Raw genomic sequence first — 16,249 nt, 5'->3', positions numbered from 1 at the left:
AAATTTTAAATGCAAGAGTCATGTTTCTTGTTTCCACAAAGTATTTTTATGCCATAATTCTCTTCGATTTTACTTTTTATTACTTTTGGTTCAAGTGGTTGAATGTCTCTGTGGATTCTTGTTTTTCCACAGGTCAGATCCCTTCTGGCGGGCTGTTCCTTTCCTTTGCTCACTCATGGCTCTATATATTCTTGGGGTCCAGACCCACTCAGGGGACACTTTTGCAATCCCAAGAGTAGTGAAAGGTCCACCATTGGCTGCCCTGTGTCAGGTGCTACGGCAGCTGCAGGCTGACAGGGAACAGGGCAGCTCTGCTGTCTGGGCTCCCCCGCTGCAGAATGAACCCTCTGCAGACTCAGGGCTGGGGGACCACTGCCTGGGAGACGGGTTAAGCGCACGGGTCTTCCCCAGATCCTCTCTCTCTCCAGATGCGGAGCTCTGGTCATGGCCAAGGGCTCCCTCCTGCTGGTCCCACTCCCCTTCTGCCCAGGAAAGGAAGCTGGGGGCAAAGCAGGAGGCCTGCCAGCTTCACCCGCCTGCTGGCCTCAGCTTCTGTTGCATCTGAAAGGAAGCTGGTGGCTGAAAGGGGTTAGGAAAGAAAGCCTGCCATGAGCTTGCTGTTGTCATCCAGGGGCAAGCAGCCATGACGATGCCCATGAAAGGACTTATTCTTCGGCTGCAGAGAGAAGAGAGAAACATTTAGAGTACTGGTTCTTATTGGTGCTGGTGGCAGGCACATAGTATTTATCAAACACTTAAATTAATATGTCAGGCCCAGTGAATGGCACTCAGAGAAGCTGTCTCATTTCATCCTCACAACAATGCCCCAGTTATTTTTCAGCAAGAGATACTATGTAACCTGGTCGGGGTCATTTCAGGCAGCTAGCAAAATTATTTTTGTTTAAGATGTCTGCAGTTCAGCTTGGGCTGGAGATAGAGAGGCCTCCTGACAAGTGAGGGCCCAGAGCTTTAGCTCCTGCAGCCTGCGGTGCACGTGCAGGCATGCACACACACACACATGCACACACATACACATGCACAACACCCACGCACAATACACATACACACATGTACACACGTCTACGTGTGCAGGAACACATGCGTGTACACGTGCAGACATGCACACGTCTATATGCGTGTATGCACTCATACACACATACATACACATACACATGCACACACGTGTGCACATGCACGCACACACACACCAGTTGTCACAACACGACAAAGTGCTGCCATCCATGTTACTCCCTAGGAAACCCTCTGTCTGCCAGAACTCACACCACCAGAGGGGGAGAGAGGTCTCCAGGAGGGCACAGTGGGAAACATTTGTTTTCCAAATCCCGCTTCCTCCCCGTGGCCCTGCCTTTCCCAGTCTCCTGGGCTGATCCTCCCACTTCCAGGGCCCTTCCGACTGTCTCCTTCCAACCAGAGCTCGAGACCTGTGACCCAACCCCTTTGCACAGAGAGAAAGGCCTCTTGCTGGTTTGTCTGGTGGAAAAGCAGAGGCGTTCGAAACCTGTGAGCCCACCCAGAACACCAGTTTGCACAACCAAACCCAAAGGAGCCCCAAATAGAGGAATTTTAGCCACTGAGGTCAGGGTCATGTTTGGAAGGAGGTTTGGCCTGAGATGTTCGCAGACCCCTCAGCGCACAGCAGCACAGCGGCCTGTAGGCAGCTTGCCTCCACAGAGCACATTCTTGTTGCCCCAGCAATTGCAGCCTAGGGTCAGGGAAGATGCCCTCAGTACTCTTCCTTCCAGAAAAAGAGCAGGTGGCCTTTCTCGTGCCTCCAGAGAGCCTGGAGGATCCCCTCACTTGGTCCATGGGAGCACCGAGAACATGGACTTGAGCTGAGAATCGAGGGGCCTCCCTGGGTGTTGCTGCTGAGCGTGAAAGAATTGCATTTACACCAAAAACGTAACCAGGGACTGGACTCAAAAGCAAACCTTTGTCTTACGTAGACTCCTCCTTCACCCCAAATGCTCAGAGGCAGGTCGTGAGCCTCCTCAGCTCTGAGCACTTGAACACTTAGTCTGGTCCCCATGGGTGGTGCCTCCCAGCAAAGTGCACACCATCATGGAGCTCGGTATGGAGACCAGCATAAGTGAGGGTGCTTAGCTTGCAGCAGAGAAGTTGTGAAGAGTTCCCTCGTAGCAGGGGATTACTTGTGTCCTCTGCTGCTCCAGAGAACCAAGCTGGAACCAAGAGGGGAGCCTGGGAATGAGGCATAAAGAAGCAAGCTCGATAGGGGAGAAGCCTGTGGACAGTGGTGCACCAGGGAACGGAAAACCGACACGGCAAGGCTTCCAGGCACCCCAAGCCCAGGGTGAGAGAACGCAGGGGACTCAGCATCTTCCGGGCAGTCCCAGGACCAGGCGTTCCTGGGCGGGAGAGGCCCCACAGCCGGGGGTGTGAGACAGCATCTGGAAGGTCCTTCCTCCAAGGACCGTAACAGCTCTTGGGGTGGGAGTGGGGGGCAGCAGGGCCGCATCAGCACCCGGGTTCTGGCCAAGGCCCAGTCTTAGGAGCAGCTCGGGGGAGGGGAGCAGACCCACCCTTGGTTAAAGCCCAGCCCGAAGGCCTTGGCCAGTGGAATGAGACGCGAGGGTAGAAAGGAGAAGCAAAAGGAGCCGCGGTCTGAGGCTGCTTCGCGGGGCCCATGGCCAGCTGGCCCTGGGAGGGTCTAGCAGAGCACATGTGGCCTGGGGATGGAGTGCAGTGTGTGCAGTTGGGGAGACTTGGGAAGCCGGGGAGACAGGAAAGCAGGGGCCACCTGAGGACATGGTGATGCCCTTCACGCTTACAGGGTGAGGAGTTTACCCACTTGACTCTTAGGGCCTAATCCAGCTCCAACCATGGTTCCTACTGAGGCCCCTGAGACACAAGGCCTGGAAGCTGCTGTCCCTGGCCCTCAGCATGCACACTGGCCTCCTTGCTGGAATCGAATGTTTCAGAAACGGTCCCCCATGGCAACCTCTTCCTCCACCCTCTCTCTCAAAGTCTCTCCAAACGGGGGCCTCTTGACTTCCTCTGCAGGCGCAGCCTCGTTCCAGCCTCCAGAGCAGCCCCTGCGGTAGTAGAAGAGGGATCTGGTCCACACTGCTGGCTCGGGCCTGTCTGGTGTCCACGTCTGCTGCGTGAACGTCCTCCTGTGTCTGAGACTCTCAGGCTCCTCTTGGGTTAAGGAAGGAAGTTGTAAAGAATTACCTCTCGGCAGGGGGTGACATGGGTTCTCCGCCTGCCCCGTGCTCAGATCCCTGTTATGGAAACCCTGTCCTCGGCTTGCACGGTCCAGGCTCGGTGGCCGGGCCCTGATGTCCGCCGACTCCTTTCCTGATGGCAGCATTCGCTCTTCCTCAGCCTGCAGCCATCTTGGGGTGCCGACTGCAGCTACTGCCTGCTGCCTCTCTGCTGCATCCCGTCCTTGTCTCAGGCAACCCGCCTGCCAGCCTCTGAATAGGTTCTAAAAGCAGAGCCAACATGTGGGCTGTGAAAGAAGAGGTGAGGAAAGAAACCTCCAAGGTTTTGGCCTGAGAAACTGGAAGGAAGGAGTGGCCATCAACTAAGCCAGGCAAGGTTGTAAGTGGCACACGTGCGGGGCAGCTGGAGGAGGCCTGGGAATTCAGCTGTGGATATGCTCAGTCAGAGACGCCCACTGGCCATCCAGGTATGGAGACTGAGTTGGCCATTGGAGTGTGGGAGAGAGGCCTGGACTCAATGTTATGATTTTGGACGCCGTTGGCATTTAAGCCATTGCACTGGGTGAGATCACCAGAGTTGATAGAGAAAAGAAAGTCTGAGACGCCTGTACATGAAGAGATTGGGGAGAAGAGGAAGAACCAGCAAGAAGACTGCTTACTGGAAAACTGCTTGCTTTTTTCAGCAGATAACTAGTAATCTGCTGATCCAGATGCTGGGATCTGACCAGAGCTTTTCTTCTTTGTGAGTTTCCTTATCATGCGTTTCGTACTTTACGTGCAGACAAGATGCTACATACTCACCATGAGCACAGGTCTTCTTGAATAGTTCTGGCCGCAGACTTGGGTTGCTCCAATCCTTCCCCATGTTCTCCTGGTACGTGTGGGATTGGTGGTGAGCACTTGCAGGAAGATACAGCAGAAACAGAAGCAAAAGCTCTGTCCAGGGAGCAGAGCAGTTTCTGGTGGACTGAATAAGATTTAAGGACAATCTTCTCTCTCCAAATACGCTAACCAATCATACATGCAAAGTGGGCATTTGATTTTTTTGTTCGTGTATATATTCTTCATCTGGTAAACGGTGATTCTTTGGGAGCTATTCCTCAATGTCTTTTTAAGGAAAAATCAGAAAAATTTGTATTTAGTTGATTTTTATACCAAAGTGTAATCTCCAAATTAAAGTATAAAATACTTAAAATATAAAAACCCACAAAAATTTAAGCACACCCATTTTAAAAATGTATAAAGGGAACTGTATACGTTTTCTAGGACTGCCATAACAAAGTACCATAAACCTGGTGGCTTAAAATAGCAAAATTTATTCTCTCACAGTTCTGGGGGCTAATAGCCCAAAACCAAGGTGTCGGCAGAGTTGGCCTCTCTCTGAAGGCTCCAGAGGACCCTTTCTTGCCTCTTCCTGGTCTCTACTGGTTATTTCTGATGCTTGTGGCTACATCACTCCAATCTCTGCCTCTATCTTCACGTGGCTGTCTCTCCTGTATGTCTGTGTCCAAATCTCCCTTTTCTTATAAGGACCCCATCATTGTATCAGGGCCCACACTAACCCAGTGTGACCTCACCTTAACTTGATTACAACTGCAAAGACCCTATTTCCAAATAAGGTCACATTCACAGGTTCTGGGTGGACATGCAGTTTCGGGGGAACACTAACCAACCTGGGGCAGTAATTGGGAGCAAACGACAATCAACGTGTAACTAAATACAGGGTATTAGACGAGTCTCATTAAAATGAACGTACACACCCACTGCAAAACAGTTAACGAAGTAAGCCCTTCAGGCAGAAGCGGACTGACCCTAATCCTGAGTTCACATCACACCTCGCATCTCTCAAGTGTTTTTTCAGAAACCACAGCACAGTGCTCCACTGAGTCCCCTGAGCTCCCTGAGTTGGCCCCATCCTTGCCCCTTTATGAGTCACCCCTGGGGGGATTGATGGTCTGGCAGGGGCAAAGATGCATTAGCTAGCTGCCTGGTCCTTTAGCTCTGCTTCCCGGAGAATCCCAGATTGGTCACTTTGGGGAACTCCCACTGGTGCCAGAGCTTTTGGATCGAGTCAGCTGGGATTTAAATGACTGGGTCAGGGGCTTCCCTGGTGGCGCAGTGGTTGAGAATCTGCCTGCCAATGCAGGGGACATGGGTTCGAGCCCTGGTCTGGGAAGATTCCACATGCCACGGAGCAACTAGGCCCGTTGAGCCACAACTACTGGGCCTGCACGTCTGGCGCCTGTGCTCCGCAACAAGAGAGGCCGCGACAATGAGAGGCCCGCGCACCACGATGAAGAGTGGCCCCCGCTCACCGCAACTGGAGAAAGCCCTCGCACAGAAACGAAGACCCAACACAGCCAAAATTAAAACAGAAACAAAAACAAAACCTTCAATGTTTAAAATAAATATAAATAAATAAATAAAAATAAATGACTGGGTCAGCAGTGAGCCTGATTGACTTTTCCAGATCAAGGCTGGCCTCGTGAAGGAATGCAAACCGGCTCTCTCTGTTTGGACACGGGCCGATGCCAGCGTGGAAAAGGGCAGAGGCGGCGGGGTCAGGCTGTGGACACCTCTTCTTCAGCCTGAGTGCCTCTGGCCCTGCTTCGTGGAGCAGTGCCCGGGGTGGCCCAACCCAGGTAGAGCAGGTGGTGTACAAGCAGCGACGGCATCCCCCCTCCTTTCCCGCCCCCCTTCCCCATCCCTTCCTACACCACGCATTTCCAGTTTACCGTTTCTCCAGGTGGCTGGAGAACCACATCTTCCTTGGCTGCCACCATCGAGAGATGGTTATTTTTAAACGTACTGCCTAAACACGGCGTCTCAGAAATTTCCTCCATGCACGGCATTGATTTGAATTTAGTCACCTCAGCAGTATATGACTAAAATGCTAAAACAGCTTTTTTTTTTTTTTCTATTCAGCTTTTCCTTTGTCAGAGGACTTCCGTTGCATCAGTGACCTCCTTGAGCCACATGTTAGGTACAGTTTATGTTAAACCAGCTTATTTCTGCTAAAAGTAGATCTTTGCTTCTCTGTGTCTATCCTTTCTTCCCCAGAAGACAAACTAATGAAACCCACCCACTCTGAGAAGGTCAGGCTCTCAGCACAGGATCAAGTGCTGTGCTGGGACAGTACCACCCTGTAATGATACCTAAACAGGGCGGTTATAAAAGTCACAGAACATTTCCATCGTTTTCCTGCAACACCAAAGTTCTTCCAAGGAAAATACTGATCTGGCCACAGAGGATAAAATTAGCAACCCACTCACTTCACCCCTCTCCCCATGGCTGTAAACCTCAACACAGGCTGCAATTCTTCAATTATTGTAACTATAAATAGTAAACAATGGAGAAAAAGAAAACAATAAACGAAAACTGAAAAAACCCTGCCTTTCTTATTTAAGTTCTTTTCCACAAGTTGGTTCTCAAAGGTTTCTTCCTTTTGCTGAAAAACAGTACCGTTAAAGTTGCCGGGAGAACGCAAAACACAGGTATATTCCTCCCTCTAGGTAACTGCGTAACACTAACAAAGATTGTGAACATAAGAAATGATCATATGGCACTTTGACTTATGGCTCAATGTTGCTGCTTCTACAAACGGGTCCTCGCCTCCAAGTAGGGTGACAAAGACCACCGTCTGAAGTTCTAGGAAGACAAACCCTAGAACGTGTATAAACAACTAGATATTCTCATCCCTGTTCATTCTTGTTTTCATGATTTAAGACGTATGTACTGTATTCGTGTGGTAGTAAATGTCTGTTACTCTCTAGTTGCATTTGGCCTGGAAATTAATTCAAGGGCTAAAGAGTCAGGGGAGTGAGAATGGATTAAGCAGCCTCCAGGATTGGATTCTGAGGTTCAGGGTTCAGAGCATCTACAAGGCGGAGCACCAGGCCGGTACGAACAACCGCCACCTCCACTGGGTTATCTCACAGGCACGACAGGCACGTCGTGTGCGAGGTGCCTGGAACAGAGCTCATCCGCTCCTTCTCCACCCTGGCCTCGTCCAGGTCCCCCATCTCACTGGATGGCATCACTGTGACAGCCAAGAAAGAGTCTGGGGTCATCTCACTCACCCCTCTCCTCGCTCACCCAACTCACTGGGAAGTGGTGTCAGCTCTATCCACTGCCCCCTCTAGAGGGCGCCACTGCTCCTCTCCTAACGGCCGCTTCTGCCCAGGCCTCCTGCGTTCACACGACTGACTTCCGCCCTCCCTCCAGAGTCCATTCTGCACACGAAAGCAGCGTAGCCATTTCCCACTGAACTTTGCAAATACTCTGAAACAGTTCACGAACACCAAAAATAGAAATATATACACTACACACCATAATTAAAGGAATATTCATGCACCCACCACCTAAGAAAACATGACCATCATCTTTTTTCTTTTCACGCAAATGGAGTTCACCCACGTAAACACCAGCCGCTCAGGCACACAGGTATTCTGGATCCGCTCGGGATCCATGCTGTTGCCCCTGCACTCTCCTGCCTTTTTCTGCCTTTCAACTTCTCTTACAAGACCTCCTCCGAGAGCCAGGAGTTCCCTTCGCGAGCACCTACACTTGGAATGGCATGTTCACTTCCGACTGTCACAAGTCTAAACGCTCCACGTGGGCACAGACCGTATCTTGGCTGCTGCTGGTTGCAGCAATGGGACCCACACAAGAGCTGGCCCCAGGGCATGGCTGTTAGGTGACAAAGGAAGGGTGACTGCCTGAACACTGGATGAAGGCTGGGGAGGAAAACCTTTTATTTCCCAGGGGGCACAGTCACAGCAGGTCAAAATCATTCCTGCCCATCAGTGAAGCCCCACCTTTAACGAACTCCAACCAATGGGGCTTACGTCTCACCTAGGATTGCCTGATTTAATTGCTTCAGCCTAAGGTATGCTCCATGAACATACCAATCTTCAACCAGTGAGCTTTTCTGTATTAATTTCCACTCATTTAGCTACGGCGCATTTACAACTGCCCTTAGGAGTAGTATTTTGAAAGCTCACATCTTTACTCTGACCTCGCTCAACCAAGAATCTGTCCTAGGGACCAAAAATTAAGAGCTCAATAAATTACCCATTGCTACCATAGAGCTCAAAAACTTCTAATTGAAAACAGGCTTGCATTTAATATATGCACTTGAAATAAATGTTCTATACTTGTGCATGTGAATGTAAAATATTAAATTCACAAGTACTCTCTGCCATGAATCAGTTTTGAGCCAAGTCACTTAACCATGTATATTTACAGCTTAAATAAGTACCTTAAGAAACTAAAATAGAAAATGTTTATTATATCACAGATTAACTAGACACAAACTTTTATTCTGAAAAGTCAGGAAAAACTATTCTTCATGTACAACATGAAGTTATTTCTATCTAATGCACAGGCTACTCTATATAAATAGACTGTATTTATTAGGTCCACAGTCCTGCCTGGGTTTTTTGTTTGTTTGTTTGTTTTGCCGTACGCAGGCCTCTCACTGCTGTGGCCTCTCCTGTTGCGGAGCACAGGCTCTGGATGCACAGGCTCAGCGGCCATGGCTCACGGGCCTAGCCTCTCCATGGCATGTGGGATCTTTCCGGACCGGGGCACAAACCTGTGTCCCCTGCATCGGCAGGCGGACTCTCAACCACTGCGCCACCAGGGAAGCCCCTACCTGGGTTTTAAATTCAGGTTCTGCGGTTTCTGGCAATGACTCCTGGAAAACACTCTACATTTAGTTTCCTCACCTGTGAAAAGAGAGGAACGCTGCCTATTTAACAGGATTGTCTGAAGATCAAACAAATAAGATGTGGAAGCACCAGCCACAGTCTGCCTTCAATAAGGGTTTAAAGACAATTAACAGGAAAGTTATAGCATTACGGCATACACAAGTTATAAAATCCTATCAAGATCGTAAGTTATAAAGTAAAACACAAACCCCAGAGTGTCTATCCTTTTGTTTATATTAAAGCAATTCTCGTAAAGTATTGGAGCAAACCCTAGGATAAACCTGCACCTCCAGCAGCAATGCAAATATCTGGTTTCAAAGGGAAAGAGCAAAGTGTTGACAAGAGCTGCACATTGTTTGGTTGTAAAATACATCCCTGGCTCACATGTTAACCACCTCAGTCTTCAGGATTTCTTTTTTAGCTTCTGAAAGTTTTGGTCACGTTCTTTTCGTTTTCTAAGCTATAGCGTTGAGAGCCGTTCCTCTCCTCCCTCGCCTTGCCCTTCTGTCGCTCCGACCCCTCCTGCCCACAGCACTGGGCACCACGCACAGAGCTGTGTGCCAAGGTTTGGCACCGTGACATCCACTGCCTGACCCCACCCGACAGCCTCAGCTCTTCCCAAGCTCCTGCTCCCCCGCAGAAAGTGCGCTAAACCCATCCTACTCACCGCCCTCTCGGGAGCGGGCTCGGTGAAGGGCATGACAAGCGTGTCTCCAATATGTCTCCTTTCAGGTGCAATGGGGAAAAGGGTGGGACAACAACTCCTGTCAGTCACTTCCGTCGACCTCAGCACAAGTATTTTGTCCATTTTTCAATATATTTTCTTGACAATTAGGCATCAGGATAAGACTTAATTTAACATTTATAAATATTTAAGAAAAAAAGGAATCAATTTGGAAAACTTTATCAAGTTATAAAAACAAAGGTTTGTTTTTTTGACAGTGGACGTACAGTATTACATGGTTTGCCGTTATTTTCTCTCTGGGGGAAAAAAGGGAAAATGAGAAATACAGTATAGAAGTCATTAAAAGCTCAGTAGATTTTTTAAACACTTAAGAGACATGAGTTAGAAGTGCCATCAAACGAACCAACTGAAAAGCCATTTTTGCAACAATAAGAGAAGTTTGAATATGGACCCTATATTAAGTGATATGAAGTTACTGTTTATTTGTTAAGTGTAGTAAAGTAACTGTGGTTGTGGTTTTTTTTTTAAAGGCCTTTTCTGTTAGAGATATAAACTGAAGTATTGTAAGTGAAATGATACATGTAGGATATGCTTTAAAATATCTCAGCTTAAAAGAAATTGTATGTGTGTGTTGTGGTGGGGGAAGGGTAGATAGATAATAAATATGAAAACAGACCAGAGCATTCTAATGGTGCTGTTGATATATATAATAAACAAAATAATGGACTTTCATGTCTATGCAAGTGGCAGCTGGTGTAACGCATCACACAGATTAAAAAACCAAAAAAAAGAAAGGTGTTTAGGTTATGCACTGCTAAGAACACCTGTGACGTCGGAGAGTGACTCTAGTGTGAACGTGGTAGGGGGTGGAAGGGTAACAGGCAGGCAGGAGTATGGGAGGAATACACCGGGAACACAAGACCACCTACAACCCAGAGGAAGGGAGAAGGGAAAGCAGCAGAGGCGGGGCATTAGTCTACATTAGAACTGACACACTGTGGAAACAAAAGTAAGACAACCTTTGAATGACAGCTCTTTCTGAGCCACATGTGAGGTCACACACATTCCCCTCACTTTTGGTTCTGAGCTGCAGCAGGACACCACCAGAAACTCTTGATGGAATTAAATCCTCACTATTCAAAATGCTCAAATCCAATGTAGTTCTAATCCATAAAAATAAAACATTCTTTATGATGAATGCATCTTTATGCATTCAAAAACAAAAATCTAGACGTTTTTCATGTAGGATTTAAATAGGAGTATAAGTGAATTACACTGTTCAGATACAAATGCAACTAAAGTTGCATGAGCTGCTTTGAAAACTCACGGACATTTATATGTATTATTTTGTGATATTCCATCCACATAAAAAAGGCATTCTATTTCTTTATTTTTTTATTTGACAAGCAGCAATATCATGTTTGTCATTTTAATGTAGATACAATTATTAGGTTATCTGTCATATTACAATATTTAAGTTTTTTATCTTATGTCCTTTAAGATACATTAAAAAAAAAAAAAAAACATCAACTGCAAACGTGAAGGGGAGAAAAAGCATGGTACCCAGCCAAATTTCCACATTTCAGCAATACTTCACTCATTCTTTTTTAATAAAGTTTTAAGAAATGTCATAATGACATGAGCTTGAAATATCTCTAGGCATTTTCTCTGACGCTCATGACGTGGCACTGGTGATGTTGTAAACAGCAGAGAAACAGGGGCTGCCAAATGGCCAAATTATGGAGGCACAGGCCTGCTTTCTCCCACAGGACACACCAGATGGCGATGGCAATGACCTTCTCACATCCACACCGGGGGAGCGCACGTCACGCTACGTAGCTGTACTCATCTGCTGACGCCTGGCTGCGTTCGATGTACTGTTTGTCTATGAGAACTTCAATGCACTTCTTAATCATGCTGATACTAGGGTTAAACCGAGCTCTTGACTGGCTAATCACCTGTGGGAGAGACAGGATGTTTAAGTGCTCTTCTCACCAGGGGGGCACTGGAGCAAATAACTTTTTATGCAAACTAAGGAAAAAGCCCGACCTTTATGTTGTGAAGGGATAAAAACTGTGAAGAACATGGATACAGCAAAATCTAATAATAGTCATATATAACTAAATTAAACCATAAACTAATTCATCTATCTAACTACTCATATACACCCCTCAAGCTTCCACTCAACCCCTACTCAACTTTCAGCTCTTAGCTGATGTAACACCTGCTCAGGAAAGCTTTCCGCCACACCCCCAAGTCAAGACCTTTATACACATTCTCATGCTACTGTATACCTTTTCTTTGTTGCATGTGAGTGTAATTTTATATTTACTCCCATATTATTTCAATAACGCGTTTCTTCCCTACTAGACTGAACTCCAAAACAGCAGGAGCCACGTCCTGAGCTGCTCTGCACCCCATGGTGACCAGCACGGTGCTCCACACATGGTAGATGCTCGTGTATTCATGGAACGAGTGAGTGTGTGATGTGGTCCACGTCCTTCAATAACTGGACACAAGACTGAATCGGTAAGGCTTAGACCTCTAAATTCAAACATGAGTTTAATACTGAAATTTTAAGTGAGTACTGTTCTCATTAAGTAATGAAGCATTTCTTTATGTTATTTGGGAGTCGTATTATTTCTGTAACATCTTCATAAAGAAACATTCCTAATCCTAACACCCTCTGCCCCAAGAGGTCTTGAGGACTTTTCCCCCTTTTACCTCCTGAATAAGGGCATTATGCCGAAGTACTTTTCGTGCTTTCATGATACGAACTATAGCAGCTTGGAGGTACATTTTCCGATCTTCATCTACAGCACTTCTCGTCTGCTCCATTTCCTGTTTTACAAGGACAAAAAAAGCCAATGAGACATTAATTCACTGCACTTGTTTTTAACTCATTTTATTTGTGAGTTTAAATAAATCTCCAATCAATACTGAGAATCAAATTATACAATTATGTGCCCAATATAACATAACCATTACCAAAAGAATATTTACAGTGAGTTATGTATAATTTCTTAACTTAAAGTTGGAAGGTTATTTTTTAAAAAATGAACACTACTGTAAATTGTACTCAGTGTAAGTAGTCAATAAAGGAGAACTTAAGTGACACAGAGTAATAGTTTTCAAGACTGCTGTCCTATCAATGAGTAAAAACTTATACCACAAAGCTTGTAGACTTTAGTAACTGGCTCCAAGTGCACACTGGAGCAGGCTTCAAGGGCAAGAGCTGTGAAGGGCTCCATTTGACTCCAGCAGAGAAGCCAGCAAGGATGGGCCAGAAGGGCCTCTCTGCATGGAGCTCAAGGAAAGACAGTGGAGGAGAGGCACAAGCAGGCAATGCCACATCAGTAGGGATCTCATAACAGCTTTTAAAAGAGAAAATACAATCCATATTACAAATTAGTATCGTTAGCCTACAGGAAAATGAGATCTTGAACATTTTAGGGTTCAAATTTAACAGCAATTAACATTTGTCTCCCATGGGGGAGTAAGTCCCTGGAGCAGCCTGGCATCTCTGATACCTTCACATCCTGCCCCGAGCCCAAGGTCAGGGTGGCACATAGGAGGCAATCAGGAAACTTCAGTGATATGAATAGGCTGCCCCAGAACAACTGCTGCTGAGGTGAAACAAGCAACAGCAGATGTTCACCGTGCAAACGGCTCACCCGGGGTCGGACCCCACTCCAGACCAACAAGCTCACAATTTGAATTTTAACACCATCCCCCGTGGTTCATTTGCACAGGAAAGTTTGAGAAGCATTTTCTACAACTTTTCTTTGAAAAATGTGTTGTAAAGCCTTCTGATATTTTACAAATGAAAAATATGAGATTATATTACTATTCAAGGTAGAAATTTTTGGGAAGAATACAAAGCAAATCCATATATGTTAATATAGTTTAAGAGCAAATATGACTATGTTCATTGTGGCATTATTTACAATAGCAAAGATATGGAAGCAACCTAAGGCCCATCAATAGATGAATGGATAAAGAAGACACGATATATATACACAATGGTATATTACTCAGCCATAAAAAAAGAATGAAATCTTGCCATTTGCGACAACATAGATGGGCCTAGAGGGTATTATGCTAAGTGAAATAAGTCACACAAAGACATATGCTGTATGATTTCACATATACGTGAAATCTAAAAAACAAAACAAATGAACGACACAGCAAAACACAAACAGAATTACAGATACAGAGAATAAACAGGTGGTTGCCAGAAGGAAGGGAGATGAGGGGAAGAGAAAAATAGGTGAGGGAGATTAAGAGTTATAAACTTCCAGTGGCAAAATAAATGAGTCATGGGTATGGAATGTACAGTGTGGAGTAATTTATGTAATATCTTTGTATGGTGACACATTGTAACTAGACCGGTCATGGGGATCATTTTGAAATATACAGAAATACTGAATCACTATGTTGTGTAACAGGAACTAACACAGTGTCAATTATACTTCAAAAACAAACAAACTCACAGAAAAAGAGATCAGATTTGTGGTTACCAGAGGCAGGGGGTGGGGGTGGGGAGAGAGGAAATTGGATGAAGGAGGTCAGAAGGTACAAACTCCCAATTATAAGATAAATGATGATTAGAGATGGAATGTAAACATGATAAATACAATTAACACTGCTCTGTGTTATCTACGAAAGCTGTTGAGAGGAAATCCTACAAGTTCTCATCACAATGAAAAGTTTTTTTCCTATTTATTTAATTTTGTATCTATATGAGATGATGGATGTTCACTAAACTTACTGTGATAATCATTTCATGATGTAGGTAAGTCAAATCATTATGCTGTACTGCTTAAACTTATACTGTGCTATGTGACAATTATTAAAACTGGGAGAAAAAAACAAAAACAAAAGAGCAAATATGACTAAACTACGATAGCTTTTCCCTAAGATACTCATTATACTACTGTTTTTAAAATCTAAAATACTGTTTATAAAGTTAGTCAATGCAAAAAATAAACCAGAGAAGATGTATCATAATTTTGATATGAAAAGTTTTGCATTGGTCTCAATATTACCACTTGTGAAGTCCAATGCTTAAATATTTCCAAAAGAAACGACATTAGAAAGCATTTACCTGTGGTGTGTCTTTCTGCATTGATGTAGTAATTTTAAATTTTGTTCTTTTACTGCTAAAGTTCATATTTAATGAAAATGAAGATTCTGCATCAATGTCTTCCTACAATTAAAAATAATTCATTTACATTTATAAAAATAAAATCACTAAATAACAATTGTTGCAAATAATATGCCATGAAATTAAATAATGACCAAGGAAAAAAGACTCAACTCTCATAATCTTTTACATTATAAATATTATTTAAGAGAAAAATAATTGTCGTCTGTCAAGCAATGAAGGAAAAAACAATTCTTTCCTAATTTTATGCTTGATAGAATTTTAATCAGCTTAGATTTAGAATAAAGCTATTTTCTGGCCCAATTGTTTAATACATGACCACCAGATAAATGTGACGGGAGTCAAGCTCATTGGCTTAAACAGAATTTTAACATTTACATTTTTATGAAATAGCGAGGCTCATAAGTTTTCCATCACATTTTGAAAAACCAAACAACCAAATTTTTTTTTTTTGGAATGCTGCAGTAACAAAATACCAATTAAAATAACCTGACTAGAGAAGCCAACTGGTTCCAATGGCACACAAGCATCACTTCCTCACCACCCCGGTGTGATTCTGACATCAGCCCTCAACGCCCATTTTATTCACTCTGCCAAAAGCGAGTGGACTTTTCTCAAGTGGAAGTTGTTAAGCCAATTTTTAGCTCTTAAGCTCTATTGGGCTTAAGAAAGCCACGCATGTCATACAGTGGAATCTGTCAACCAGCAGGACCACGAAGCACTTGGCAGATGGCACTTTCTCAATAATAACCAAAGAAACTCTATTAAAGAATGCCAGATTCATAATTAAAATTTAATGTGCAAACAACCTATCAATATTTATTTTGTACATTTTTGGGCAGTAAAAATAACATGCTTTAGAAAAATACTTAACTTTTTAGGCACTTAAGCTTAAAAATTTAAACTTAAAATTTTAAACTTAAAAACTTTTACTTATAATTCACTGACTTAACTAAAACCTTAATATTAAGAACTTAATGTTTTGTTAAGTTTCTGAAGTCAGAAAAATTAATCGTTTCTCAAAATTAAGAAAAGCTTGATTTGAATTTCAGCATATATGCCATTTAGAGCTATTCAATTATAGGCTACAAAAGTCATCATTAGCAAAATGAACTCATGAGAGAAATAAGTCGTAGGCCATGAACCAAAATTAAAATGAAGCATCATTTACAAGACTTTTTTCTTATGGGCACAATAATCTGAAGCAGGAAATTTAACCCATATCTGTTGCTTTTTTAACCATTTAAATATCCAAGACATACTTTAAAAACAAAAACATGTTACTAGAAAAAAAAAGTTATAAAGAAAAAAAGGAATATACTATCAGCTTGCTAATTCTCAGGACAGATATTAAAAACATATGGGGGTTGGACTTCCCTGGTGGCACAGTGGTTAAGAATCCACCTGCCAATGCAGGAGACACGGGTTCGAGCCCTGGTCCGGGAAGATCCCACATGCCGCGGAGCAACTAAGCCCATGCACC

General features: G+C 44.4%; 1 protein-coding gene across 3 annotated transcripts in view; it reads right to left on the bottom strand.

Moving 5' to 3' along the window:
* Positions 1-9,558: 9,558 nt before the first annotated feature.
* Positions 9,559-16,249, bottom strand: part of CUL2 (cullin 2) — an 82,502-nt gene continuing 75,811 nt past the window's right edge. For all 3 annotated transcript variants that reach the window (XM_060006130.1, XM_060006128.1, XM_060006129.1), the window contains exons 19-21: positions 14,707-14,808; positions 12,324-12,440; positions 9,559-11,557 (exon numbers count right to left, since the gene is read on the bottom strand). In XM_060006130.1, the coding sequence (XP_059862113.1) occupies positions 11,426-11,557; positions 12,324-12,440; positions 14,707-14,808 (351 nt within the window). In that variant the 3' untranslated portion in view covers positions 9,559-11,425. The remainder of the gene's footprint in view (positions 11,558-12,323; positions 12,441-14,706; positions 14,809-16,249) is intronic.

This window comes from Delphinus delphis, chromosome 2 (genome assembly GCF_949987515.2).
Source record: "Delphinus delphis chromosome 2, mDelDel1.2, whole genome shotgun sequence".
In the NCBI taxonomy this organism is placed as follows: Eukaryota; Metazoa; Chordata; class Mammalia; order Artiodactyla; family Delphinidae; genus Delphinus; species Delphinus delphis.
Note: the sequence above shows the minus strand (reverse complement) of the source record. Positions and strands in the feature narration are given on the sequence as shown.